The sequence below is a fragment of the Rattus norvegicus genome, chromosome 13 (assembly GCF_021556685.1).
Source record: "Rattus norvegicus strain SHRSP/BbbUtx chromosome 13, alternate assembly SHRSP_T2T, whole genome shotgun sequence".
In the NCBI taxonomy this organism is placed as follows: Eukaryota; Metazoa; Chordata; class Mammalia; order Rodentia; family Muridae; genus Rattus; species Rattus norvegicus.
This window is the reverse complement of record NC_141546.1, coordinates 45284327-45312214: the sequence shown is the minus strand read 5'-3', so window position 1 is coordinate 45312214 and position 27888 is coordinate 45284327. Positions and strand designations below refer to the sequence as shown.

The window sequence follows — 27888 nt, the reverse complement described above, 5'->3', positions numbered from 1 at the left end:
ACAACCATTTGCAATGAGGTCTGGTGCCCCCTTCTGGTGTGCAGGCAGAACATTGTATACATTATAAATTGAAGAAGAAGAAGAAGAAGAAGAAGAAGAAGAAGAAGAAGAAGAAGAAGAAGAAGAAGAAGAAGAAGAAGAAGAAGAAGAAGAAGAAGAAGAAGAAGAAGAAGACGAGGAGGAGGAGGAGGAGGAGGAAGAGGAAGAGGAAGAAGAAGAAGAAGAAGAGGAGGAGGAGGAGGAGGAGGAGGAGGAATTCGATGACAACGGAAGAGGAGGAGGAAGGGGAAGAGGAAGATCACAAGCTCATGGAGGAACATGTGTATAGCCTTCTGGATAGTCAAAGTGATACTGCAAAAACCTGTGACTAAGTACAGCCAATATACACAGCCCTATAAACAAGGCCCACACATACCACCCTGCACTGTCCTTTCATTTGTTTGAGACCTTTCATACTTTTAAGGCACTGGAAACAATGTGTGGGAGTGGGCAAAACCAGTACCTCTCATAGGCCTGAGGGGTCCTCTCACTATGAAAGGAACCCAGTTGACTTTCTAGACTGATGGAGTAGCCACATTGAACAGGCCCACTTTGCTAGAGGGTGAGAGACCTTAGAGAAGGGTGTCTTACAGCACCAGCTAAATAATGTGCTATAGAAAATACATGCTCTGTCCTCTCCAAGCCCTAGGTGATCGGCAAGTGCAGTCTCCCATGTTCTTGCTGGGTGGAAACCTGTAACACAGACTGGAGTGTGGAACCCAGGATGCCCCTCCTGGCCTTGCTGTGAGAAGCTATTGCAAGGGCTCTCTAGCTGTCACGTTATCATCCAGTGGATCTGTCAGCAACAAGCTCCGGGCCTGTTCTTGCCTCTCCTCCCTGTGGTGGGGTGAGGCCCGGCAGAGGAAATCACCAGGTGTGGCCAGGGGAAAGTCCCACCAACCTTCTTGAGAAACATGGAATTTCCTGGTTTTTAACCCCTTATCCAACTGCCCACTCAGAGCTGACCAGAGCAGCACGGACCCCTTCCCAGCCTCCCCTCCAGTATTTGGGGTACTGGTTTATGGCTGGGAAGGTGGGCAAATCACTAAAGGTGTGTAGAACTTGATACCATCAAACAGGGTCTGAAAAAACACTTTCCAGATTCCCAAAGTTTACCAGCTATTCCATCCCCTGCCATCCATATGACCTAAAACATACAGTGCCTTTGGGCTGTGGTCAGAAAGCCGCCCCGGGAGGGAGTGGGGGCGGGGTTTGCTGTGTGTAAGGTCAGAGTAGGGGCTATGATCTGGGCTTGTACTTGTTTTTGCAAGCTCTAAGGAAAGCATGTCCTGTCCAGCATCTAGGAGGGGCAAGCACAGGTCCTGGGCCTTTCTAGGCAGTTTTCAACTTGGTTAACTTCCTGGACCTCTTTAGTTGACGTTAAGTAGAGACTTGAATTTCCCTCCAGAGATGTCAGAACAGTGCTCAGTGGCCTGTCACAGAGCCCCAGCCTCAGTTCTCGGCCTCTTTGTGGCTCAGGCGATGGCCCTGTGGCTTCCACTTGCCAACTTACAGGATCCTCTTTCCCTTTTCTGATGGGGGAGGTAGAGGTGTGAGTGGCAGCCGCTGAGATGCCTGTCCCTTTAAGAGAGAGAGGAAGGGAGGGAAAGAGGAGGGGAGAAAGAGAGAAAGAGAGAGAGAGAGAGAGAGAAGTGAATCAGGAAGTATGACAGACCTAAGAGCCTGGGGCTGTGTATCCCACTGCTATTAGAGAGGCAGGCGAGAAACCTTCAGGCTCAAGACCATACTCTGCCTTAGTGGATCCCGGGGGCCCATCGCTACCAGGATCTTCTAGGCACTGCTCAGGATTGACTTCAAGGCCTGAACCCCTGAGGGTGCCACCCAGTCCCACAAGTCCGCATTCCCCTGCAGCTGAGATGGGAGATGGGGTGAGTGTGTAGTGTCTGTGGAGGAGGGCGGCGTGAGGAAGCCAGCTGGGGCAGCTTCAAGTCAACACTCAGCTGAATGCCTGCTCCCTGCGTCTTTTCTGTGGCTGCGGGAAGCCTCGAGGTGTTCTGCACCCCTTTGTGGGAAAACACTCTCAGAAAGGACTGCTTAGGGGCCAGTGAAGGGCAGGGAAGATTATGGCCCTGAGGAGAACCACTATTGGCCAAAAAGGCTCCCCTCCTGGGCTCTGCTTCTCACCATGTTAATGCAAAGCTGGAGCTCAGCTTTGGGTGCCTCTATTGGCCTCTGCCTGTGATCTTTCCCCTGCAGCCCAAGTAATCAGGAGAGGCTCCCACAACATCTGGGAAGAAGCTGGAACCCCTTTTCTCCCCCAAGACTGTAGGGAAGGTGACAACAGGAACAGGTTAAAGGGCTGGGACTTGTGGCCTTTGACGGGGCTGAGAATCAAACAGCACAGTACTTAGGGGCCTCTCATCTACCCACTCTTCTCTTTCCGGTATAGCTTGGCTCCTGGACTTGCCCCAGACAGAAAGCATAGCACAGACCTGCCAGGGAGAGTCTTTGCCTGATTCTAGGCCCCTTGGAGTGCAGGTATGTATATCTGTGACAGAGGAGCCCCCAGGAGGACAGGAGTCTGTGGGCAGGACGGATGGCATCCACTCATCGTGCTGCACCTCCTATCTACAGAAGGAGCGTGGGGTTGTGGGGATGGAGACAGAGGTGATCCAGATGTGCTGTTAGGCGCAGAACCCAGGACCGTGCTGCACATCTGGGACACCCGTTCTGTGCCCCTCACCGCCTGTTTTCCCAACTTCAGCTGCTTTGCCCCAGCAGCAGGGCTTGGTTGAGGACCAGCCTAGGTAGAGTTATGAAGGTGACACAATCTGCTGCCCCCCAGCTCCCAAGGCTGCAGCCTTAGCCTGTCTGAGCCTCACACTGGGCTGACCCCTCAGCCACACGGAGAAGCCAGGGCAACTGACACGGCACCTTCAGAAGGCCTCATTGGCCCCCTTACCTTTGCACAATGCAAACATGAGTGTGTTGTCTGAAACTAGGGTGTGGCCACTGATCTCGAGTGGCTTCTGGCTCAAAAGTCTCCAAAGTCTGCTTTTGTAAAATTGTTTTATACATTTATTTACATTCCAAATGCTGCACCCCTTCCCCAGCCCCCCTCCAAGAGTTCCTCACCCCATCCCCTCTTCCCTTTGCCTCTGAGAGGGGACCCACCCCTCACGCCTACTACACACACACACACACACACACACACACACACACACACACACGAATCTCCCTGCATTTTTCTATTAGACTCCAAGCCGGGATAGAGCCCACTTGGTTTGTAAAGTCTCACATGCACAAAGCCAAGGGTTCAGTCCCCAGCCCCGAGGTAATAGGTAATAATGGTGCACACCCATAACCCATGCATTTAGGAGGTAGACACACGTGTTCGAGACCATCCTCAACACCAGTGATGGTATCTGGGCTACTCTGTCTTCAAAAACAAAAACAAAAACAAAAACAGAACAACAACAACAAAACGCCAGACAGAAAGGACTCAGAATCAAGCACCTTTGGACTGAGCAGGAGTGAGATGCTAGAGGCCTGACTAATGCAGCTTTATTTCAAAACATTTGCGGGGGGTTGATGGTCCTTCTTATGCTCCTGCCCTCAAGTATCCCCAAACGTCGGCCCTGGCCCTATTTTGCAGACAGGCAATAGGTGTAAGTTCTGAGGCTTCGCTTTCTGAAACCATTTGCTTTAGAGGAACCAGATTTTGGAGGGAACAGGATGAGTGTAAAGATGGGGAGCAGAGTTGTAGAGGGTTTCAGATCTTCCCCCAGAGCTCTTGAGCCCTTGGGTTTGAGGGTCTTAGATCCTCCCACTCTCTCCCCCTCCCCCTCTTCTCGTCCCATCCTTCCTTCTTGGTGGTCTCCCATGCAGCCCTGCTCTAGTAAAACCCTGAGCAAGACCTGATATGTCTGGTGACCTGGTGAGCAGCGGTTAGCTCCCAGCAGTAGGAAGTCAGGGACCACAAAAGCAGAGAAGGGGTGGGGACTCCAGGCTCTGTGTTGCAATCCTGGAGATTTGTAATGGTGTGACTGGCTCTGCCTGACCCTTGCTGACCCAGGGCCCTTCCTCCCACACTGTGTCTGCCTCCTGGGACAATCCCAGGTCTGGTTGCAGAAACTCTTGTCCCCAGTGCCTGAAAGAGGAGACAGAGAGAGGTCTGTCCCTGGAAGCTGGCCTACCTCTGAAGAGTTCTGGGAGGAACCTGGGGCACAGGACATAGAGAAGTCCCCAAGGATAGAACAGATGCAAGCTTAGGGTCCAGGAGACCCCACCCCCTGATGTTTTGCTTCTCTGGGGGGAAGTTACTTAATCTTCCTGTGCCACCACTTCCCCAGCTCCCTTGCCTGTACGGTGGCTGCATGGAGCCCTTTTGGGATGTGCTTGGAAGCTGATGGCTGGATACCAGTGTCTGCTGCAGGTCAGGCAGGGGACCTTGCCCCTCCCCCCCCTCACACACACACATGTTTGGTTGTTTTGTTTTCCAGGAGGAAGGATGCAGAGTACCACTAACTACCTGTGGCATACTGATGACCTGCTAGGGCAGGGGGCCACTGCCAATGTGTACAAGGCCCGGAATAAGGTGACAGCAACTCTGGCCCCAGACCCTTTCATGCCCTAGAGCTGGGCAGTAAGAGTCTATGGAGCTGGACAGGGTCCCAGGACTCTTTCTTCCATCCATTCTGATGAGAAAGGACTCCATAGGTTTGCCCTGAGGTGTGGGATGCTGGAAAAAATTCCTTGGAATGGCGCCTCTGTCCAAGACCTGTTGGGACTAGAGAACAAGGCAAGGGAGGAGGTGACAGCAAAAGGGATCTAGGAACGGTAGGGCTGGGAGCTTGGGCCTGTTCGGGTTTGTCCTTTAGTGGCTGCGGAGGTGTGTCAGAACACACACGGTGCTCAGGAACTGCAGGCAGGGCAGATTGCCTGGGCAATTCTTATCTATGACAAAACGAGCAAGGACGAAAGTCAACATTTGTGCAATATCAGATGTGTCACTTCCAAGAGCTGCTCAAGCCCCCTGAGTAGGGAGGGGAAGGGGCTGTGGATGTGAGCCCACCCAGTCCCTGCTTCTCTCCTCTGGGACTAGGTTAGGGGAGAGGCTAAAGAGAGGGAAAGTTGCAGGTCCCCCAACAGGGGTAGGTCCCCATGCTGACTCTTACTCTGTGCCCAAGCTAGAAATCCGGGGAGGTGGTTGCTGTAAAGGTCTTCAACTCAGCCAGCTACCGGCGGCCCCCTGAGGTACAAGTGAGGGAGTTCGAGGTCTTGCGGAGGCTGGATCATGAGAACATCGTGAAGCTATTCGCAGTGGAGGAAACGGTGGGTCGTCTGCTTGGTCAGAGAAGAATGCTCTTGGTCTTGACCTTCGAAGTCCAGGGAGGGCCAAGTCCTGCTCATCAGCAGTCCAGAGGCATTGGGGGGGGGGGCAGACAACAGACACGACATCAAGGGTGCGCAGCCACACAGGGAAATCACTGGAAAAGAGAAGGGGAATCAGTGCCCAGTCAGAGAGGGCTTCTTGGGAAAAATAGCCTTGGGCTGATTCTGGGTCTGTGATGGGTGCGAGACACAACGAGAAGGCCAAGCAAGAAGCTGGGACCCGGGAATGAGTGCTGCCGGCTCTTGGTTGGCAACCTCCTCACAGGCGGAAGTGGGAAGTACCTTCTTCCATAAACCTCCTTCTTTCCGGTGCACAGGGAGGCAGCCGGCAGAAGGTGCTAGTGATGGAGTACTGCTCCAGTGGGAGCCTGCTGAGCGTGCTGGAAGACCCTGAGAACACATTCGGCCTTCCTGAGGAGGAGTTCCTGGTGGTACTGCGCTGTGTGGGTGAGCCATGCCCTGCTCCCGCCCCGGCGCAGGCCCTCTATGTGGGCAAAGTCCAGGATGAGTGTGATCTTCTGAAGCAGGCGCCCCAGCAGGCCTGAGAAGGGGGAGGGGCCAGGAGGACCCACGTGGTCAATTCTGCTCAAAGCTGTAAGAAGATAATTCTAAAAGGATGCGTTTGCCACAGTTAAGGCAGGTAGCTTCATTCACAGTAGTCCACAGGTAAAACAGCCCAACAGGATACATTACGGAGCCTGCAGGTGGCGGAATATAGCTGCGCAGAGGAGGCAATATGGATGAAACTGAGGGACCCCATGCTGGGGGCAAGCTAGCTGCAGAGAAGCAAAGCCCACACTTCCACTAGGACACAGCCCCTTGGGGAGTCAAGTTGCCTGAGACACACAGATTGGAGGTGCTGGTTAATCTGGGGAGGAGGAGATGTTTTTGGTGAGGAGGCGATGTTTGCATGATAGTGTGTGAATATGCTTAAAGCCCCTGAGCTGTGTGCTTAGAAACCCACTAAATTGAAAGGCCGTGTTGCTTGCTCCCCACCCACACTGGGGAGACTGAGGCAGGCCGATCAGGAATTCTAGGGCAGCCTGGGCTACATAGTAAAACAATTCAAAGACAATTTTTAAGTGATAAATTTTGTTAGGTATATTTTACCTCCCCGGAGAATCCAAATGAGTCTTATATTCTGATGCCCTTGGGACTCCTTCCTTGTATTTATTTTGTGTGTATGAGTGTTTTGCTTATATGTGCACATGTACCCTGTATGTATGCCTGGTAACCTCAGAGGCCAGAACGTTTCAGATCCCCTGGACCTAGAGTTACAAATGGCTACGAGCCATTGTGTGGGCGCTGGAAGCTGAACTCAGGTCCTCGGGAAGAGTGGCAAGAGCTCTCAACCAAACCATCTCTCCACTACCACCACCACCTTAAAACTTTATTAAATTATTTTTACTTTATGTATATGGGCGTTTTTTCGCCTGCATATGTTTGTGTGCTGTATGCGTGACTGGAGCCTGCAGAGGACAGAAGGGGGAGTCAGATCACTGGATCAACTGCCCCAGTCATGAGATGGCCTGTGGGAGGTGCTGGGGGGTGGAGGGTGTGAGAATTGAACCAGGGTCATCTGGCAGAGTAGCAAGTGCAATGGTAACCAATGATCCATCCGTCCCTTCTTTGCCCTGGGGACATCTCTGTTCTCCAGTGTTTCCCGTGCCCCTGAGTTCCTTGTGCCAACTCTCTATCTATTTGGATCCAAGGAAAGACTCCTCACCAGGACAAACTCTAGACTGACCCATCCCTAGCTGTGCCAAGCCATTAGTGCTCTGTCTGTCCCCAGTGGCTGGCATGAACCACCTGCGGGAGAATGGCATTGTCCACCGTGACATCAAGCCCGGGAATATCATGCGCCTGGTAGGCAAGGAGGGGCAGAGCATCTACAAGCTGTCTGACTTCGGGGCTGCCCGGAAGCTGGACGACGATGAGAAGTTTGTTTCTGTCTATGGTACAGAGGAGTACCTGGTAAGTGATATGTTGGAGACACCCTGCCCCAAGCTAAAGGCCCCTTGCTCTGTGCCTCCCTGAGAGTCCTCTAGGACTCCCCACACCATCTTTCCATGGCTTCTCCCTCCCTTTCTCCCATAGCACCCTGACATGTATGAGCGGGCAGTGCTTCGCAAACCCCAGCAAAAGGCGTTCGGGGTGACAGTGGATCTCTGGAGTATTGGGGTGACCTTGTACCACGCAGCCACCGGTAGTCTGCCCTTCATCCCCTTTGGTGGGCCCCGGCGCAACAAGGAGATCATGTACGGTGGGCTATGGGACAGGGAGTGAGAGGGACAGGCCCTGAACTTCTTCCAGACACCTGGCCCTCCCTCCACTGGGCCCTGGGGCATCTCGTACCTCCAGTTCCTACCTTCACTGTTTCCTCTAGCCCCGCCCCCATCCCTGGCTCACCACGTCCCCACTAAGGCTCAAGGAGGTTAACAGAGCCTACAGGGATAAAGATGGAGCTGGTACCCAGGTCTAGCATCTTCCCAGTGCCTCTCACTGTCTGCTAGGAGGAACTTAAGACAGGGGTTGCCAGGATGTACTACCTAGAACAAAAGAGATGAAGTGTCCAACCAGTGAAACGGGGGACCCTGCAGTACGAGGATCTGCTGAGCTGTTACTGATGCTGTGTAGGAGAAAAGCAGCAAATCTTGGGACAGATTCTCAAGGTTCTAGCCTGAAGGCAGCTAGGAAAGTTATCTACTGGACCCAGAGCTGAGAGCTCATCATAAATAACTCGTAGGGAAGAAAAGCAGAAGCTTACATTGGCTGTAGATAACGTGCAGTTGGGAGGAGACAGCTTCGGGGTGGCAGGGCAGTCCATAAGTACTTACTTGTGTCTGCACCATTGGCAGTTAATGGTCTTTGGGGGTTATAGAGAAATAGGGCATGGTGGCCTCGAAGGTCAGAGGTGCTGGGGTCTACAGCAAGCTTTCAGCATATGCTCGGGAATCTGAAACTGTTCTTGGTTGGTCTCCTCAGAGCTGACCAATGGTTAGCTTCCCCTCTTAGCCTTATAATAAATGGAAGACACCTCAGGGACTTTCTCTTATCAGGGTGTCCTCAGGAGGCTGGTGTGTGCTCCCTCAGTCCAAGGGCAATCCATGTGGGGTCATTATTAGGGTTAGGGACAAGGAAGGAGTTGGCATGGGACCAACTGCCAGGGAAGGAGAGATTGGAGGAGCAGCTAGAAAACTGGAGAAAATGTATGTTGCTGAGCTCGGCATGCCACAGAGGTAGAGGTGGCTGGACCTGGTATAGCCATAGTGACAGCTAGAAGGGCTCTGCCTAAAGGAACATGACTGGGCAGAGGTGATCTCACAGGAGGAACGGGATACCACACTTTTATTTTCCAGCCTACTTTATAGTGGCTAAGTGACATGAACTGTGCTGTTTGGAGTTTATTGTTTCTTAAAGTATGATGGATGGGGAGAGGGGGTGTCTAGAGCTCTGATTCTGCCCCACTACAGGTATAGGATCACCACAGAGAAGCCAGCTGGGGCCATTTCCGGGACTCAGAAGCAGGAAAATGGTCCCCTGGAATGGAGCTACAGCCTCCCCATCACCTGTAGACTGTCTGTGTAAGTGGGAGGGGCAGGCACGTTATAGAAGCCAGGCTAGGGATCACCTCTCTCGGCTGAGTCAAGACTATCTCAGCAGAGGCCCAAGGGCCCTCCACGTTTCTTCTGTAGCCTGGGGAGTTCCATCTGGACGCTTGGGCCCTGGCTCTGACAGTCCTCGTGTCTTATGTGTATAGGGGGCTGCAGAGTCAGCTAGTGCCCATCCTGGCCAACATCCTGGAGGCCGAACAGGCTAAATGCTGGGGCTTCGATCAGTTCTTTGCAGAGACCAGTGACATCCTGCAGCGAACTGTCATCCATGTCTTCTCCCTGCCCCAGGCGGTTTTGCATCACATCTACATCCATGCCCACAACACGTGAGTGGGAGCACCAGAGAGAGGGAGTAAGAGTCTTCCTCGTCTAAGCAGTGGTGTGGGTCCAAGGGGATCATCTCCCAAAACACATTTGGGGGAAGTACTATTTCCATCAAGTTCAAGTCAAGCAGACTGCCTTGTTTGTGTTCCCAATCCCACGCTCTTCCAATGTGAACCAGCACTGACAATCTCAGAGGCGGGTGCTCCGTTTCCTGGGTCCGTAATTTATTGTTTATAGAACCCCCCTTTTCTCACTAAATTCTTGGTCTTTGCTGTTTAAGACAGGATCTTGCTGGGTAGCCCCGGCTGATAAACTCTCCATCCTCCTGCCTCAGCATTCCGAGAGCTAGGATTACAGGCATGTGCCCTGTACCCGGAGCACTGTACGGGATGGGGAGAATTTCGTATTGGGTTAGGCATTGGGATTCTGGGGTCCTCTTCCGGGTCTTCGTGGGAATCATCATTTAGATGCTTGTGCCTAGCTCTGACAGTCCTCATGTCTTGTGTGTGTAGGGTGTTTCAGAGTCAGTGGGTGCCCATCCTGGTCAACATCCTGCCCTTGGCCTCTCCACCCAGACCCTACCCAAGAAAAGCTGAGTCTTCCCATGGGGCCTCCTGACACATGTTCTCCTCTCACGTGTGTAGGATTGCCATCTTTTTGGAGGCTGTATATGAACAGACCAACGTGGCCCCCAAACACCAAGAATACTTCTTCGAGGGTCACCCTTGTGTCCTCGAGCCAAGCCTCTCAGCCCAGCACATCGCCCACACAGCTGCCAGCAGCCCTCTAACTCTGTTCAGCATGGCCAGCGACACACCCAAGGGGCTGGCCTTCAGGGACCGTGAGTAGGGCCGCTCAGGCTGAATCTTATACTCTGGACATCCGGGGCATGACTTGTTTCCTTAGTGAGTGTTTCTCTGGCCCACAGAGTAGAGCAAATTCGGGTTTGAATTCTATGCATGCCTCTGTGTTGCCATGCGACTTGAGCCGGTGGCTAGACTTCCTTGAGTTTCCCCAGATTCACCAACAGACACAGGACATTTGGAACTTTTATGCCTGTAACAGTTTCTGCTACTGGTGGGGGACGTCTTTGATAGTTTGAGGTAGAAGAAGCAGGAGTCCAGGCTTCTGGAGAGAAGGTAGGGTGTATCGGGACCTAGATTTTCTTTCCTTAATTTCTAGAATAAATATTTCCTCTCGTTTGGGACATGCGTAGTCGGCCTCTGAGATGAAGGAGGGAGGGGCTTTAACCTCGAGAGACAGGGCTTTGAGCTTTAGAGTGTAGTTCTGGAATTTGGCCACAAGGTGGCAGTAAATGACTGAGACTTCGAGGATCCTCGCGGTCAAGGTTTGCAAGGCGCTGGGCACGTGGAGGCTTTAAATGGGCGATCAGCCGCGTCTGTGTACTGCGGACGAGGAAAGATGACCTAAGAGTTGACCCAGTCTATAGAAGCGGGCTCCTTAGACAGAGTCTTTGTCTGCAGCTGCTCTGGATGTCCCAAAGTTCGTCCCTAAGGTTGACCTACAGGCCGATTACAGCACCGCTAAGGTGAGGGGCCACCCCCAAGGAGGCAGAAGGGGGTTTGACGCTAGGAAGGACTGATCCTACATATCCGTACGTTTCAGGGCGTGCTGGGCGCTGGTTACCAGGCCTTGTGGCTGGCGCGGGTCCTGCTGGATGGACAGGCGTTGATGCTTCGAGGGTTACACTGGGTCCTGTGAGTACTCTGAAGAGCTGGAGGAGTGCATAGCGTATCCATCCAGACCTCTCCTCGCCCTCTCTAAGGCCACGCCTACATGCACAGCGGCCCATGGAGGTGCCTCTGACTTGGGCTGCCCTCATACAGGGTGGTGCTTCAGAACACGTGCCAACAGACACTGGAGATCACACGGACAGCCCTCCTCTTCCTCAGTAGCAGCCTGGGCACTGAAAGGTAGGTGTCCTGCCTAGGCCAACTGGGGCCCCTCAGCTCTCTTCTCTGCTCCTCACCCCTGAGATAGGCCTTCCCACAACCACAGCTCTCACAACACCCCTCTTCCCGAGACCAGAGCTCTCACAAAACCCTCCCCTTACGCCCCCAACATTAGCACCTCATCCGGTCCTTAAAACCTTATCTTCCCAAATGTATGTCTATCCTCAGCCTAGTCCTGCCTATCACAGGGAGACATCCACTGGGGTCCTGCCTCTCTGGGATATAGGGCAATCCCTTACCCCAGGGAGGGCAGCCTCACAACCCTCAAAAGGGTAGTAACCCTATCATGTCCCAGGAAAAGCAGGCCCCCTACCACAGGCAGGACCTTAAATCACCAAGATTCTGAATGACTCGTGACACTCATTCTGTGCCAAGCCCCACAGAGAATTCAGGGGAAGGAGTCATCCCCAGGCTCTGTCCCTGCACACCAACAATGAAAGCCCAGACTGTTTCAGCGTCCATATCTTTTGCTCATATTTCGTCTGGGTCTTCCACCTATCCTTGCCTTCTGAGGTGAAAAGAAAGAAGGAGGCCTGGGGAGGAGGAAGCTAAGCTAGTGAAAGGTGGAGAGAAAGAACCTGGGGGTGGGGAGTTCACCGAGAAGGGAGCATCGCCTGAACTCTGAAAGGCGTAGTGTGTCCATGATGAGTGAGGGGAGTTCTGCATCCTGGGGAAGCCCCCCGCCCCTCCCCAACCTGAGCCTTTCACTTGGAAGTACAGGGAGTTGCCTGGGGTGGGCTGGATGCCTGCGTGTGCCCAGGGCTTGGTTGAAACTGATGGTGAGGTGATGTGGGAGGGAAGATAAAGGGCAAGAATGGTTTCCTGTCACACAACAGGACCGGAACCCATTGTGACAGAGGGTGGAAGCCATTGGGAGCGCTCCTGTTGGACATCCTCCGGCCAGTCCCTTGGCCATGACACAGTGATGAGATCTATGAGACTACCTGCTGCAGCCAGTCCTTCCTTGGCCCTTGAGCCTGGGGAAGGGCCCTCTAGGAATGGGAGCCAAGTCACCAAGGTTCTGAGCCCGGAAAGCCTAGGTTGAGAGGGGGATGGGAGGAATGTCTGAGGCAAATGTCTTGGGGTGAAGCTAGAGAGAGAGGTGGGTAGAGAAGGGATGGAGTCCTGGGGGGTCCACTTAGAGAGAGGTTGGTACCAAGAAAATAACCACTTGTGATCCTGTGTGGGTTCTCGATCTGGGGAGAAGTGTGTAGAGGAATATGTGAGGTGTCTGTCCGTCCCCTGCCCTGGACTGACAGCTTGTAGGAGGAGGCGGTGTCAGGAGCTGGGTTTTCCAATCTGGCTCCCAGGCTCTGAGGGCAGTGAGCGGCAGGGTATGGAGGAGGACGGAGAACAGAGGAGTCTGCAGATGTGGCTCGCAGGGGACCATAGGCCATCAGTACCTTTCCTCGCCCAGGCCTCTGGCCAATCTCTAAAGCCTCCCAGTCCAGTGCTCTACAATCTCCTCCTTTCCCAGACTTCCTCAGACCTGTAGACTCCTCTGAGCCTTGGAGTCTAGAGATTACAAGTGGTCTACAGCGGAACGGGGGCATTTTCATGGGTGGATGTCACCTCCGTTGATGGAGGCAGAGTGTTACTTCCTTCCCATCTGATCACCCTTTCCTCAGTGTGCTTCCTTAGGAAGGCAGACTGGGCTTCCTATCTTTATGCAGAAGTCTCCAGATCTAGACTTTAGGCCAGGTCTTAGCCATCCTGCGGTTTCCTCCCTCCCCAAACCCCAATAATATAAATCCACTCCTATAACAAGCCAATGGCCACACATGGGGCCACCACGATGTGCCACACACTGGGGAGCCCCGGACCTCTGTAGTGGGCAAAGCAGCACGGCATCCCGGCCTTCAGGAAGGCTCCAGTGGACCCCGAGACTCTCTGCTCAGCTCTTCCTTCTCTGACCCTGTGTTCCCAAACAAAAAGATACAGGATTCTCGCTTTAATTCTTGTCACGTAAAGACTGTGCTGGCTTTGTCTTTAATCCCATCACTCGGGAGGCAGAAGCATGAGCATCTTTGTGAGTTTGAGGGCAGCCTGGTCTGCATAGTAAGCAAGTTCCAGGATATGAGGATTACAGAGAGAGAGACTTATCAGTGTGTGTGTGTGTGTGTGTGTGTGAGAGAGAGAGAGAGAGAGAGAGAGAGAGAGAGAGAGAGAGGAAGGAAAAAGGAAGGAAGGAAGGAAGGAAGGAAGGAAGGAAGGAAGGAAGGAAGGAAGAAGGAATATGCTAATGTCCAAGGGGGGATAGTGGAGGCCAGGTCCCACCCCTAAATAAAACATCTATTTGCAGCTCTACCGCTGCCACAGGGAAAATCAGTTCTATCCATGGCATATAATAACCACTCCACAGAGGACCTCATGGCCAGGAGTAGTCGGCCAACACAAAATGAAATCCACTGTCACTGGTTTCTGGGGTAAAGGAGGCATGACTATGTTTTATTTTGTTTTGATATTTGTCCTATTGAGGTTTTTTGGTTGGTTTTGATTTTTGTTTTTGTGTCTTTTTTTTTTTTAAGAAGGAAAAAGAACATAAAGTTGGGTGGATGAGGATATAGGGAGGATCTGGGTTGGCAGAGGGGAAAATCGTGGTCAAAATATATTGTATAAAAATATTTTAAATAAAAAAAGAGAGAGGTTATTTTAAAAGACTGCATGCTGGTGGGAGAAAATCAGAAGTGTGGAAGCACCTCCTACCCAGACACGAGTCCTCACATGGTATTGGCCCTGTCTCTGTCTGTCAGTCTGTGTGCGCGTGTGCATGCATGTGTGTATGTGTGTGTGTGTGCGTGTGCATGCATGTGTGTATGTGTGTGTGTGCGTGTGTGCATGTGTGTGCATGTGTGTGTGAATGTGTGTGCATGTGTGTGTGCATGTGTGTGTACATGTGTGTGTGCATGTGTGTGTACATGTGTGTGCGTGTGTTCGTGTGTAAACTGTCACCCGCATTCTGTCCCTTAGCGTTTTATAACCTGCTTTCCTCATCGAGTGAGCTCTCTTCCCCTCAGTTACGTTCTCATCTCTGTACCATGATTGGAAATTTCCTATCACAATTGCCTTACAATTTCTTTTTATAGCTTATTTAACCCAAACTGGGAACCAGTCCAAGACTACATTTTTCATGTGGTAGTTTTATTCCGTGAGTTCTTCCCTCCGACCCCACCCCCACACACACCTTGCCTTTGTTCCCCCAGCTTAATGGAAGCTCCCAGTTCACTGCCCCACCCTCAGGTTCGTAGAACTTTCTGTTGACATTTGGCTTCTTCTTTCCCGGCAGTACCTTTGGTAAGTTAGGGGTTCCTCGGACTGTTGGATTCCAGTTAAGCACGTTCGTGTTAGGACACACCATAAACCATGCTGGGTCCTTCCTGGGTACACACCACAGTAGTGGTCATGTGATTCTTTACCGTGTAGGTGTGTTTTTCCAGCAAAAGAACCAGGGTAGTGTTACCTTGTCACCTTGCAGATATGCACCTGTCAATCATTCTGGGTCGAGTTGTCAATCATTTCATGGGGCAGTGGGACATTTGTGGTCCAAGACTATGGGCTGGTACTCTCCCACCAATGTGCTACTTGCCAGGAAATATAGTTTTACTGGGAAGAACTTTATTCTACTTAGTTATAGAACTTTCTAGCAAGGAGTGTACTAATAGCTACCTTGTGTTGTAGACTTATATATTTTCATAGATTCCTGTGTTGCTACTTCAACTTTTATTCTTTACGACGCTCAACAATACCACAACCTTGGTGCATAGGGCTTGATTGTTCTGTCTCAGACCCTCAGAAAGCCAAACAGGACTGTCGAAAAGAAGCTGTGCCCAGCACGTGGGTACAGAGTCCTCTACCTCCCAAGCCCCCAACTGTATCCTTACTTCCCCATCAGGCTCAGCAGTGGAGCTGGGATGCTTGACATCCAGGAACTAAAGGAAGCCACGGAGCTGAGGTCCAGGCTGCAGACTGTGAGTGAGCCAGGGGAGTGGAGCTTTATAGGAACGAGGGCTTGGGAGAGTGGGCCTGCGGGCTGCACAGCGTAGCCTTGTGTCAAGGACCCTACAGGATTCTCTCTTTTGGCCCCACAGTTCTCAGAGGTCCTGTCTAAGTGTTCCCACAATGTCACAGAAACCCAAAGGAGCCTGAGTTGTCTGGTTGGAGAGCTTTTGAAGAGCCGGGATCAGATTCATGAGGATAACAGAAGGTCTGTGGGATTCCCACCGTCTGTGTGATGATGCTGGGTGGGGTGCAAACACACTGGTCCCAAAGGCTCAACAGCTTTCTCTGAGTCAGTCTGATTGCTCTCTTCAGGGACAAGGGGCTAGGGTGTGGGAGGGGAGTCTAAGGAAGAGCCAGGCTTTCTCTTGAGACCAGCCTCTGGAATGAGAACCTGGGTCCTGTCCTAACTGGGAGCTCCACTCACAAGGACAGTCACAGCAGGCGCTGTAGCTCTGCAGGAAAGTTCGGCCCCTTTTCTCTGGGTGTGCCTGGAAACAGGTCCTCTCACTTGGAGCATGTCACCGAGTCTGACAAACACCAGTGCTGCCTGTTAGCAGGTGAGAGAAGGCTCGTCCTGAGAGCCTCTGTCAATCAGTACACGATAGGTGGGCTTCAGGTTAGATCCACCCCCTCCCAGAGCTTACAGCAAATGGGGATTTTAAATTTATCTTATTTTGCCTGGGCTGTAGCACAGTGGTAAAGCACTTGCCTAGCATGTGCTAAGCTCCAGGTTCAATTCCTAATACCACATGATAGATGGGTGGGTGGGTAAATAGAGAGATAGATAGGTAGGTAGGTAGGTAGATAGATAGGTAGATAGATAGGTAGGTAGATAGATAGATAGATAGATAGATAGATAGATAGATAGATAGATAGATAGGGGGCAGGCCATATAGGCTTAAAATCTCTGGAAAAATATGTGTAGTATTGCATGTTTTTAATCTCAGCACTTGGGGCTGGAGCGATGGCTCAGTGGTTAACAGCACTGGCTGCTCTTCCAGAGGACCCAGGTTCAATTCCCAGCACTCACGTGGCAGCTCACAACTGTCTTAGCTCCAGTTCCAGGGGATCCAACACCCTTGCACAAACATGCATACAGTCAAAACACCAATTAATGCACATTAATCTCAGCACTTGGGGAGGCACAGGCAGGCATATCTCTGTGAGTTCAAAGCCAGCCTGGTCTGCAGAGTGAGATCCAGGGTCACCCAGAGAAACTCTGTCTCAAAATACAAAGAAACAAATTTATTTTATTTTATTATTTTACATGTATGGGTATTTTTCATGCATTTTCTTCTGAGCCACATATATGCAATGCCACCAGAGGACAGAAGAGGGCATCAGATCACAGGGAATTGGACCTGTAGATGCTTGTAAACCACCATGTGGGTGCTGGGAATTGAACCCAGGTCCTCTACAAGAACAACAGATACTCTAAACCACTGAGCCATCTCTCCAGCTCCTGACTTGTAGCGTTTAAAGAACCCTATTACTGTTTTTCATAGACCTAAAAGTGCCTACCCATCCACAATCTGTCAGGTGCAGAGCCACAGACTCCCTCGTCCCACCGAGACCAGGGCAACTGAGGTCTTTACTGACCCAATATCCCATGTCCTCAATTCTTAACTCAAACGCCTTTGAAAATGGCAGGGCTTACTTAGCTCTTTCCTCGCAGATCCTGATCTAAAATGAACACAGTCTTGTGTACTCTGTCTCACCTGTGGTAAATTTTTTATTTTTATCTTTATTTTTCTGAGACAAGATCTCACTATGTAATAGTGACTGGCCTAGAACTTTTCACATAGACTTCTAGGGGTCCACCTGCCTCTGCTTCATGAGCGCTTGAGATTCAAAGTGTGTGCACCACACACAGCTCTTCTGGTAGACACCATGAGTGTGCTGGATTAGGTACTGCCCCACCCCCACTCTGCTAGTGTGCTCCACAAGCCCTCTGTGTGCACTGAGGTGGCTTTCGGGAATCACAAGGCAATTCTGAGTTCGCACTCGTGAAACCAGAGCTCATGTCAGCCAATCTCATCCTTACGGCGGCCTCTCAAAAGGACAGCGGAGGGGCTGTGTGAGCCCCTGGGAACAAGCTTGCACTTAGCTGAGACCCAGAAACAACTGAGGGGGTGGTTACCTAGAAATCCCTGGGAGGAAGTGGAGCCAAATAGTCCTTAGGGTGAGGAAGGACACCCTAGTGCCCTAAGGGAAGACAGACACCCCCCCCCCCCAGGACCCTAAGAGAAACAGTTGTGTCCAGTGTGAAAAACAAGATGGAGAAGCAGCAATGACTTTAAACACTAGGCTAACAAGACCCTCGAGAGGCCATCTTCCACCTCACCCTACCCCTGCCTTACTGTTTTAGGAAGGGTTGCTGGTTCCTTCTATGGAGTGGGTATTTCATCTATTATGAGTATGGGCTCTTTTACCCAGTCCAGGCTCTCTCCCCTGATGGGCAAGAGGGGAGGAAGGGAAGGCGCGATCTAGGATAGAGAAGGAGGACTTCGTCTACATTATCTAAATACGTTTAGAGACAGGCCAGTCCCCCCCACCTCACCCCACTCCCCACCCTGCTCCCAGATCACATGACCCCACAATCTGTGGTCTTGAGGCTTTTTCTGCAAGGAGCCAGCTCCCTCCTGTTCCCTACCACTGTGGTATTTGAGTCTTCCTGCTTTCTGCCCACAGTATCCAGAAGATTCAGTGTTGTTTGGACAAGATGCACTTCATCTACAAACAGTTCAAGAAGTCTAGGATGAGGCCAGGTGAGCTTTTGGAGAGAGCCAACAACGAGAGGCCCTCCTCCCTCTCTTCCCTTCTATCTACTCAGCTTTGATGGAGGGAGCCAGGGCTCTGCTGGTCTAAGGCAGGAGAGTCCCTGCCTGCATGTTGCCCGTAGGCCGCTGAGAGACATTGTACCCAAGTGTATTGTCGTGATGGAAGCTCAGGAGACATGGATACAGGGTACAGTGACCTGGAGTCATGTGGAAAGGGGCTTGAAAAGAAACGCCTTAGTTCCATGATTTCATTTGGTTTGGTTTTGGGGTGTGTGCATGTGTTGTGTCCATGAATGTATGTGTGTTTATATGTTGTGGAGGCCACAGATTAATGCTTGGCTTCTTCTTCAATTGCTCTGCACTTTATATTTTAAGGCAGTCTCTTACTTGAACCCAGAGTTCACCAGTTTGGCTAATATAGCTAGCCAGCTTGTTTTGGGGGATCGCCTGTCTTCATCTCCCTAGCGCTGGGCTCAGGGGTGGTCACAACACCTGCCTAGCATTCCCACGGGTGCTGCGGATCTGAAGTCTGGATTCCACACTGTGCAGGAACAGTGCACTTACCGAACCATCTCCACGGCCCCTCTGCTCTGTCCGTGGACCACCAAAAGAGCCAGTTTATCTGGGGATGAGAATCAGAGGAAGCTCCCATTAGAGTTCCTGGACTAGGAGATTTCTTACGTCATTGTCAGTGCCCACAAAGACCTTCTGGGCAAGAGCAACCCTTCAGAGGTTTAAGAATGAAAATCTGCTTGTCTGAGTTGGATGGGGGTGGAGTAGACAGGGTAAGGATTGAACCTGGGAAGGGGTGGGGACAGGGTTCGGGGAGCCTGGGAATAAAAGTCCCAGTCATTTAGGGAGTTAACATGTTAGAGCTCCAAATGTTGCCTCATGATCTTCTGGCCCCAGGATAATCTATAAAGCACTGTCAGGAGAAGCATACTATCTAGCCATATGTGCAATCTAAGTTATCTCACAGCCAAATTAAAAAGAAAAAACCGGTAAAAGTAATTTAACATATTTTATCAATTCAACACATCTTAATGTCATTTTGGCATATACTTGATATAAACAAAACCACTAGAGAGATATCCTATGCTCCTTTTCATGCTAAATTTTCAAAATCCTGTGTGTATTTCATATACTTTATATCTCTGTCTAGAAGATAAATATTCGGTAAATGTGATATATCTTAATACAATTCAAAAGCTGTATTTAGTGGATAAAAACATTTTTACACTGCTTCGGTTTTCAATTTTACATTAATCGAGTGCATTCAATTAAAAATTCAGATTTTCAGTCACACATGGCCACATGTCAGGTCTCCATGGCCACCAGTGTCCTGTGGTCGTCAATGAGGACATGTCTGGAGATCTACAGGACATGCCATTTCTCTCCTTCGGGGCCTTCATCTTCCTGTGAAGCCTGGCCTCAGAGGGCATGGGAAAGGCAAGGCCTCCTGTCTCTGGAAGCAGCAGAACCTGGGATTCAGCCAAGGTCTTGTGCCCAGCTGGCCACTACTGTGGTTTCAGGAGTGCAAGGAAGTTTGGTTTACCTCCACATTGCCACATTCCTGACATCCAAGCTCTAAAGCTTCACCTTGATGCTAGGCGCCAACCCCATAAGTCTTTGAATTACTTAGTGCTCATAAAAACTCTATGCACTGGTGAGCCTGGTGGTACACACCTTTGACCCCGCGATCAGGAGGCAGAGACAGCTGGATATCTGATTTCGTGGCCAACCTGGTCTACATAGTGAATTCAGGGCAAGCCAGGGCTATGCAGAAAGACCCTGTCTCCAAAACAAACAACAACAAAATCCTCTACGTGTCACGATTTTCCTCACTTTATAGTTTAGGAAACTGAGGCACTGAATGGCTAGTTAGTGCAATTATTCTAGGTCCAGCTTCTTTTAGCCATCCCACTTTATAGCCCCAAGAGTGTCTTTATTTACTGCTCTTCCAGAGTACTTTATTAAAATAAGAACAGCTGCAGGCACCTGGAGTGTTGCGCGATGCCATTCTGGAAGGTTGCTTCACAGGCATCAGGGCGCTCTCCTGGGATCCAAATAGGCTTCCGCGTGTTACCCAAGCCAACTCATTTGTTCACAGCTGCCTGGTACTAGGAGGAGGAGCTGGAGTGAGTTCAGGTCCCTTGGCCTTCACTAGTGCAGGTCCAGGAGGAAGATCCTGCTCCTGGGGTGATGAGATGGGAAGGTGGAAAGGCAAACCAGAATCCTCTTAATCGGTGGCTCGCAACCTTCCCGGCACTACAATCCTTTAATACCGTCCTCTCATGGTGCGGTGACCCCCGACCATAAAATTATTTTTGATACCACTTCGTAGCTGTAATTTTATGCAACTATCTGTGTTTTCCAATGGTCTTAGTCAACCCCTGTGAAAGGGCAGTCATCCCCAAAGGGCTCAAGAACCACAGGTTTGAGAACTGCTGCTCTTCACCTTGGAGCTACTGCCACGCGCAAGACTCATCCCTTCAAAGACCACCAGGGGGCAGTCTATCCTCGTTGCAAGAGCTTTAAGGGCTTCCGTGTTAGCCTAGGTCTAGGCAAGGGCTCTTCTACCCAAAGTTGCTCCTTTTGAAAACAGTTGCTGGGCAAAGAGGGAGAGTTGGGAGGTGGTGGCTTACCTGTGAGTGACTTAAGGGATGGAGCCAATCAGCTGTGAGCCGGAGAGGGTCGAGGATGCAGAGCCGAAGCCCGGCTAATGTCCTTGAGGACCACTTCATGCAGCGTTCCCACCTGCAACATTTCCCATACACACACCCGCCCACCCAGCAGGCTTGCCTCCCTCTGGAGCCCCATAGCAGTTCTCCTCGGTTCCTTGATACGTAAATCAGAATCAGACTTTCGGTCACAACATCAGTGTTGTCATAGTTACTTGATGTTCCATTTCCTCATCCCCTCGGGGTTCCCCTAGGTCTGAGATCCCATAAAATAGCCCCCACCCTGCGCTGTCCTCATCTTTTTAACTTGGTTTCCTGACTAGCTGAGTGGTGACGTCATCCCCATCTGTTTTCTTCAGGCCTCAGCTACAATGAGGAGCAGATCCACAAGCTGGATAAGTGAGTGGCCCCATTCTGGGCAGGCAGGTGGGCAGGAGGGCGGAGCTCATCGGTCCATCGGGATGGAGTGAATCTTTATTCTAGGCGGGAAATAGTGAAGCGCTTTGACCCTTAGCCATGGCTGGGCAGAGGGCGTAACTATCTGAGCCAGGTTATATAGGGTCACAGCTGAGTCAGAGGTTGCTCACAATCAACCTTGAAGTAACTGGCTTTACTCCCAGCATGAACAAGCTTGTAGGATTTTTCTAATTATTCTCACTGATTGACTTCTTTCCCCTCCCTGATTTTGACCTTGGCGTGGGCCTGCCTAGCATCTCATAGATACTGTTTCTTGGACGCCCACATCTTCCATGAGGCCTCCTTGGTCTCCTATTTGGAGATTTTTTTCCCCTCCAGAGCTATACCACCTCTAACTCCTGCATGCATATTCACAGACACGCATGTGCACACACCTCTTCTCATGTGCTTTCCAGAGTTCTGCATCCCTTTTTTCTCCCAAGGATCAAGTTGAGTGTGTATGTGTTCACTGTATGTATTGGCCTCCCTGGCCCCTTATTGGTGCACGAGGCTTTGCTGGTCTCTGGGCATCAGGACCCAAGTGTGTGGTCATCCTCTCTTCCCTGAGAGATGTCCCTGCTGTGAGCAGAGGGGCTGGCATTTGTGACAAGTAGCAGTGGAAGGGCTAAGTCTGCACGCAGGTGGCTCTGGCTGCTCGCCCCTTGACCATGGGGTCTCTGTCCTTCCAGGGTAAATTTTAGTCACCTAGCCAAGAGGCTGCTGCAGGTGTTCCAGGAGGAGTGTGCACAGACGTATCAGGTGTCACTGGTCACACATGGCAAGCGGATGAGGTAAGCGGCCTGCCCCTTCCTCTGAACTCAAGGATCCTGGGCTGGCCCAGCCCTTCCAGACAACAGAGGACTGTGGGCTCTGCAGGGCCGCAGTAAGAGAGGACTTAGTGAGAAGTGAAGAAACGGTGAGCGGGCAGAATGATGGGCTATTTCTACAAATGTGATTATTTGGTTCCCCAGTGTTCACACGGCGAATGTTACCACCTCCCTTTTCGGATGAGGGGACCCAGGCTCAAAGAACTGGTCTCTCCTTAATATCACAGAGCTAAGTGGCAGATTGAGGCCTAGATCATGGGTGAAGATGCCCCTAAAAAATCCAGATTTCACCTGCTGTGCCTGTCTGTTGTGATGGGTCTCTTCTCTCTAGGGAGAACACCAGCTCCCCTGGGGAGGAGACAAAGGGGGACAGGGAAGCCGGGCAGGCAGTGTCGACTAACACTCCATCCCTCAAACTATTCCCAAATTTGGAGCTCCTTTTTCTTTTTTTCTTTTTTTCGGAGCTGGGGACCGAACCCAGGGCCTTGCGCTTGCTAGGCAAGCGCTCTACCACTGAGCTAAATCCCCAACCCCGGAGCTCCTTTTTCTAACTGGTCCACGGTCCCCTAGTGTACTTTTCTGGGGCCTCTGAGAAGGAAGTGTGCTGTGTGGCCTGAGGGCTTGTCAAGGGCTCAGTTCCTCTCCCTCACACTAGAATACAATACCTGGCAACACTCTGACTTGTTGGGCCTAGGCAGATCATAGATGTCAGAAGTTTAAAAGCTAGCCCCATAATCCTAATGTGTATTCAGAGCCCACTGTTGGTTTAGTGAACCTGGGACTTGGTTTCTTCTGTGCAATGGGAAAATGTACGCCCTCTGACTAAAGATTAGAATTCTCAAGTCTTGCCCTTACTTTCTTATGGAAACGGAGGTTCGGACACTCCTCACAGAAATGCTCTAGCATGGGCTGTCCTTACAGAAATGTATTAGCCTGGACTGTCATCTCTCTCCTAAGCCTTACCTGGCTCCGCGTTTGCTGGTAACCGCATGAGTGACCCAGCTACACCCACACAGCAGTGTTACTGATCCCTGCCCTGGCTCCCTTGGGACTCTCTCAGTTCCCTCTGTGTGGCAAGATGGAGAGATGGGTGACACCCAGAAGGACAGTCCTAAAGGGAGCTCAATGCTTAGGACTCCCTGGTGAGCTGACGATAGCTGTGTCCCAACAATGGACAGTGGTGTCCTGCTCTAACCTCATTCTCTACTCAAGGCAGGTGCAGAAGGCCCAGAACCACCTGCACCTCATTGGCCACTCCGTGGCTACCTGTAACTCAGAAGCCCGGGGAGCCCAGGAGAGCCTGGCCAAGGTGTGAGTGCTTTCCGGAGTTCTAGGGGCTGCTGAGAGGAGGGGCATTTGGATCACTTCCTGCCAGTGGACAGAGCAGCCTTGACCAAATTCAGGGATGCCCATGAGGGTTGGAGGTCTCTGTCTCACAAACGTGCCCTGAGATAGGAACATTTGTGATTTCAGACTGAGAGTCAATATAAGCCAGGGCCTCATTCTCAGGTTCTGTGCAGACTTGGAGGTCCCAAGGCTGCCCCTGAGGCTGTGTGAGCTCTCCTTGGCTTTCTGATTCACTCCCGGCCAAGGCAGCTGTCTAGCTAGTCACAGGAATAAAGAGGGGAAGTTTCTAGAAGATCACTACACAAGGCTCCCAGCATGTGATGTGGGCAGCCTCTGAGACTGGCCGGGAACGGCATCTATCCTGAACTGTGGCTCATGAGAGGTTTAGGTTAGACACAAAGAACTGGCAAACTGAATCATTCAGCTCAGACCAGGTGAAGGAAAGCAGTAACAGCAGCGGGACTCCCAGGATGGGAAGGAAGGGGAGGCTGAAAGACCGGGTAGTTCTGGGAGCTCTAGAGATAATGTTACCTTCCTTCAGCCCCTAACCAGCCACACGTAAGCTGACAGGCCCTTCCTGACTAACCCATGGCTTCCCTTCAGATGTTTGATCAGCTCCTCCTGGACAGAGCTTCCAAACAGGGAGCTGAGGTCTCACCACAACCTATGGCAACTCATCCCGGCCCCGATCCGAAGGACCTGGTCTTCCAGTAAGTCCTGGAGAGTTGGAGGGAAGAGGGGTTCTGAGGTTAAAACCCCATTGCTTCATCCCGTGCCAGGCCATCCCCTGCTCCGTGGCCTCTGCAAGTGGGCTCTGGACCAAGTAACCTGGGCCTCAGCCACCCCGTTCTTGTGCCTTGGACAGCATGCAGGAACTTTGTAATGATATGAAGCTATTGGCCTTTGATCTCCAGGACAACAACAGACTCATCGAACGGTAAGCCTCTACTGTGTCTGGGGAAGGCTGTGTCCTCCCTGCTGCCAAGCTGCAGGGCACTGAGTCCTTGGGTGCCCCGTGCAGGAATCATGGCACCTGCTGGTTCTCTAAGCAACCGCACTGCAGTGTAAGGCCTCATCCACAAACAGGGTACCGCCTTCAGGAGCTGTAGGTTTTACTCATTGGCTTTTTGAAGCGGGCTAGTCTCAGGACATCAGAGTGGGGCTTAGAGGCAGGTGGACTTGTGTCAGGGTTGAGATCTGCACTGGGTGTGAACAGTGTGCCTAAGACTTTCTCACATGGCTCCTGGGATCCGCCCAGGTGTCCCTGGAGTGGATGCCACCACTATACCTTTCTCTGAAACCATGGCATAGATAAACATGTTTGCTCGAAGTTTACCTCCTGCCCCATGGACTCCATCCTTCCCACCTGCTCAGAGTGCCCAGGCTGGTACATCTCTAGATAGCACCCCTTCCTGTGGGTGGGGACCAGAGGCTGGTGCATCTCCAGATAGCACCCCTTCCTGTGGGTGGGGACCAGAGGCTGGTGCATCTCCAGATAGCACCCCTTCCTGTGGGTGGTGACCAGCAGCCATGCTCAAGCTTTGGAATTCCAAAAGTCACAAAAGAAAATGCGGGTGTGGACGTACACACCAAGATTGTGAACCGCCCAAATAACTCAGGAGGTCTGTGCTATACAGAGCAGTGTGTGTCTGTTTTTGTTTGTTTGTTTGTTTGTTTGTTTGAGACCAGGTTTCTCGGTGTAGTCTTGGCTGTCCTGGAACTCACTACATAGACCAGGCTGACTTCGAACTCACAGAGATCTGTCTGCCTCTGCCTCCTGAGTGTTGGGATTAAAGACAATGCACCACTGTGTCCAACTTGGCTTGGGGTTTTGAAGCCTCAAAGCCCACCCTGACTGGCACACTTCCTCCCACAAAGCCACACTTCCTGATCCCTCTCAAATAGTTTTCACCCACGGGGAAGCAGGCATCCAAACATAGGCATCTCTGGCTTCTATTCTTATTCAGACCCCCACACCGTGCTCCTGTGAGACACTAGCATCCGGGTCAGGAGGCACAGAGCCAGGAGCAGATCTTCCTGAGTTGGGGAGGCTTCCACTCCCAGTTTCACTGCAGCTGAGGGGACTCTCTCTCCTCTGTGGCTTCGAGCAGGAAGGCCTAATCGTTACTGTGCCAACACAAATCTTTCTTGCCGTGATCTACAGCCTATTTACAGATATCTCAGAACTTCGTTTTAGTGAATTTGCACTTCCTCGTTCAGACCAGCAGCCAGGGAGCCCAGTGAGCCAATCTGAACCCCTTCCTGGCCTCCCAGAGTCCCTTCACATTGGAACAATGGGGCTTCTAAAAGTACAGGGTCCTGGGGGACTGCTCCAGAGACCCTGAGGGAGGCCTGGGTGGGGTCTTTTAAGATTCCTAGGGGATTCCAACAGGCAGAGGTGAAAAGCAGAAGGTAGCATCTGGGACAAGGATGCTACAGGAGGGCTGAGGACCTGATGGCTGGGTGGTCCTGAACATTGATGCCTTGGGTACCATCTGCAGGCTTCTTCAACGGGTATGCCAAGCTGACCTGTGCTTTCCCTTACAGGCTACATAGAGTTCCACCAACACCAGAAGTCTGAGCCCCCGGGGGGTGCACAAGGCACTCGGAAGCAATAGAGTCATTCATACCGTACCCCTGCACTGCAAGACCAAATTCAGGGCAAGTTCTGGTCCCATCTCACTAGCCTACCTCCCTCTTGGCCATTGGCCAACAAATTAGCATTACTTTGACTGCCTGTCCTCTTGGGAAGCAGCCAGCACAGGGACTCCTGGCCATTCAGGGCAGTACCCGCAAGAGAGACCATGTGGCTACCTACCACTGCCTCATTGAGACACCAAGACTGTTTTTCCTCACCCAGGCCAGGAGGTCTGAACTCAGGCGGGTCTCGGGGAGAAAAGCCTCAGTCCTCTCACACTCTGCACTTCCCAGGACCAGCAGGCCTCTCCTGTGGCTTCTCCAGGAGGTTGGATAAGTGGGCTTATTCTTCACCGTTTTCCATGCTGTTTCCTGAGTCCCATCCTTGGCCGCAGGCGACCCACAAATGGCCCCTCTGTGTTTGGTCTGGATGCACCTGCATTTGAGAAAGTGGGAAGTTGAGGCCAACGGCTGGTGCTTTAGGGATCCTTTGCCTTTTCTCCCTGAGGAACCCTTGATTCTGAGAAACAGCTGGTTGGTATCAAGCATAGCCATGCCAACTGGACAGATGTTAGAACCCAGAGTCCTAAGGAGAGAGAAGGCCTGTACCTCCCTTCAGACATGGAATAAATGTACCGCCTTTTCTGTTTTCCTACAACTACGGTACCTGACCGGGAAGGGGTGGGGAAGCCCGGAGGTCCGGGAAAGATGTCTCCAGAGCTTTGGGAAATGGAATGGTGAGCTCATTTCCTGGTCCCTGCCTTTTCCCTAGTGGGGTATGATTTTAGGGAAGATGGCCTCTCCCTAAGAGATCTCCATTTTCCTGCCCTGTCATGTAGGGTCCACATAAGAAGCCTAGATCCTGGGGAGAAAGTTTGCTTCTTTTTAACCCATCACACACCTGCTGCTCTCCCCAGCCCTAATCACCCATCACAATCTAGGCTCTGTCTAATGTTTGAGGACCACCAGAGAACTTTCCTTTACTGTGGAAGTTAGAGTGGGCACCTGGGTAGAGCACACCAACTTGCTCAAACTGCGTGCAAATTTACTCTTTCTTCTTCAGTCTCTAACCAATATAACAAGGCGCCTTCCCTCGGCAAGGAATGTAAACAGGAAGCAGTGATTGGCCTCAGTCCAACCTGTCTTCATGAAAGTCTCCCCATTCATGGAGGGTGCCCTCCCTAAATAAGCCAGCAGGACCAGGAGTGAAGAAGGCAGAGCCCTAAAGGGGAATAGAAAAAGCAACCCTGGGAGGTGAGGGCATGGGGCGGGGATGGGGGTGTGGGGGACAACAGAGCCTGGCTGCTTGGATTAGGTTTGTCTTTTCATGTATGCTCTCTGAGCCTTAAGCCTGTGTGTGGACTCAAGTTCTGTCCCGATGGCCCTAGCACCAGGCCACTTCTAGCCTGCTCTCTGGGAATGAATTCAGACCAGCTTTTGCTCATCAGCGGCCAACAGGGAAGTCCCACAGTGGGTTTTCCCTGGAAGCTAAGAGGCCACGTGTTTGGTGGAGTTCAGCAGAAGAGCCAGGGGATTCCTTGAGGCCAAATGCAGATGTTCAGGGGATAACACAATCCAGACAGAGTCTTATCTCCTGGGCATGCCCACAAGTTGAGGGCCCTTCTCAAAGGCTTCAGTCAACCAGGATGGCCGAGCTGCTACTGTGGTTTCTAGTTTCATCTCAGAAGGGTTTGAGTGGTCACGGCCCACAACCAAAGGCACCTATAAGAGCCTCTGGTGTCAGAAGACCCTTTAAGTTCCCTCTCTGTTCTCTGCATCAATTCCTTAAGGTGAAAAGAATCCATTCAGTCCATCAGGTGGGGAACAAGAGTGCCAGGCTCCTGCCAGGTGCTGAA

At 51.5% G+C, this 27888-nt stretch overlaps 1 protein-coding gene and 1 long non-coding RNA gene across 13 annotated transcripts; one reads left to right on the top strand and one right to left on the bottom strand.

Annotated features, from left to right (window-relative positions):
• The first annotated feature begins 1650 nt into the window (after positions 1–1650).
• Positions 1651–26690, top strand: Ikbke (inhibitor of nuclear factor kappa B kinase subunit epsilon). Of its 12 annotated transcripts, none has more exons than XR_015635292.1 (23): positions 1694–1928; positions 2450–2538; positions 4503–4597; positions 5194–5334; positions 5712–5841; positions 7187–7368; positions 7492–7652; positions 8868–8978; positions 9155–9334; positions 9977–10173; positions 10817–10881; positions 10959–11050; positions 11180–11266; positions 15198–15273; positions 15394–15509; positions 17996–18072; positions 21125–21164; positions 21911–22012; positions 23261–23357; positions 23999–24105; positions 24261–24332; positions 25943–26056; positions 26256–26690. XR_015635292.1 is itself a non-coding variant. In NM_001108854.1 (22 exon segments), coding segments are annotated over 20 exon segments (2154 nt in total). In that variant the 5' UTR covers positions 1651–1928; positions 2450–2538; positions 4503–4510; the 3' UTR covers positions 25977–26682.
• On the bottom strand, positions 3545–21912 carry LOC134481557 (uncharacterized). Its single transcript, XR_015635888.1, has 4 exons — positions 20730–21912; positions 20083–20278; positions 18649–18706; positions 3545–5489 (listed from the first exon to the last, which is right to left on the bottom strand). It is a non-coding gene; the product is annotated as an uncharacterized LOC134481557 (long non-coding RNA).
• Positions 26691–27888: the final 1198 nt, after the last annotated feature.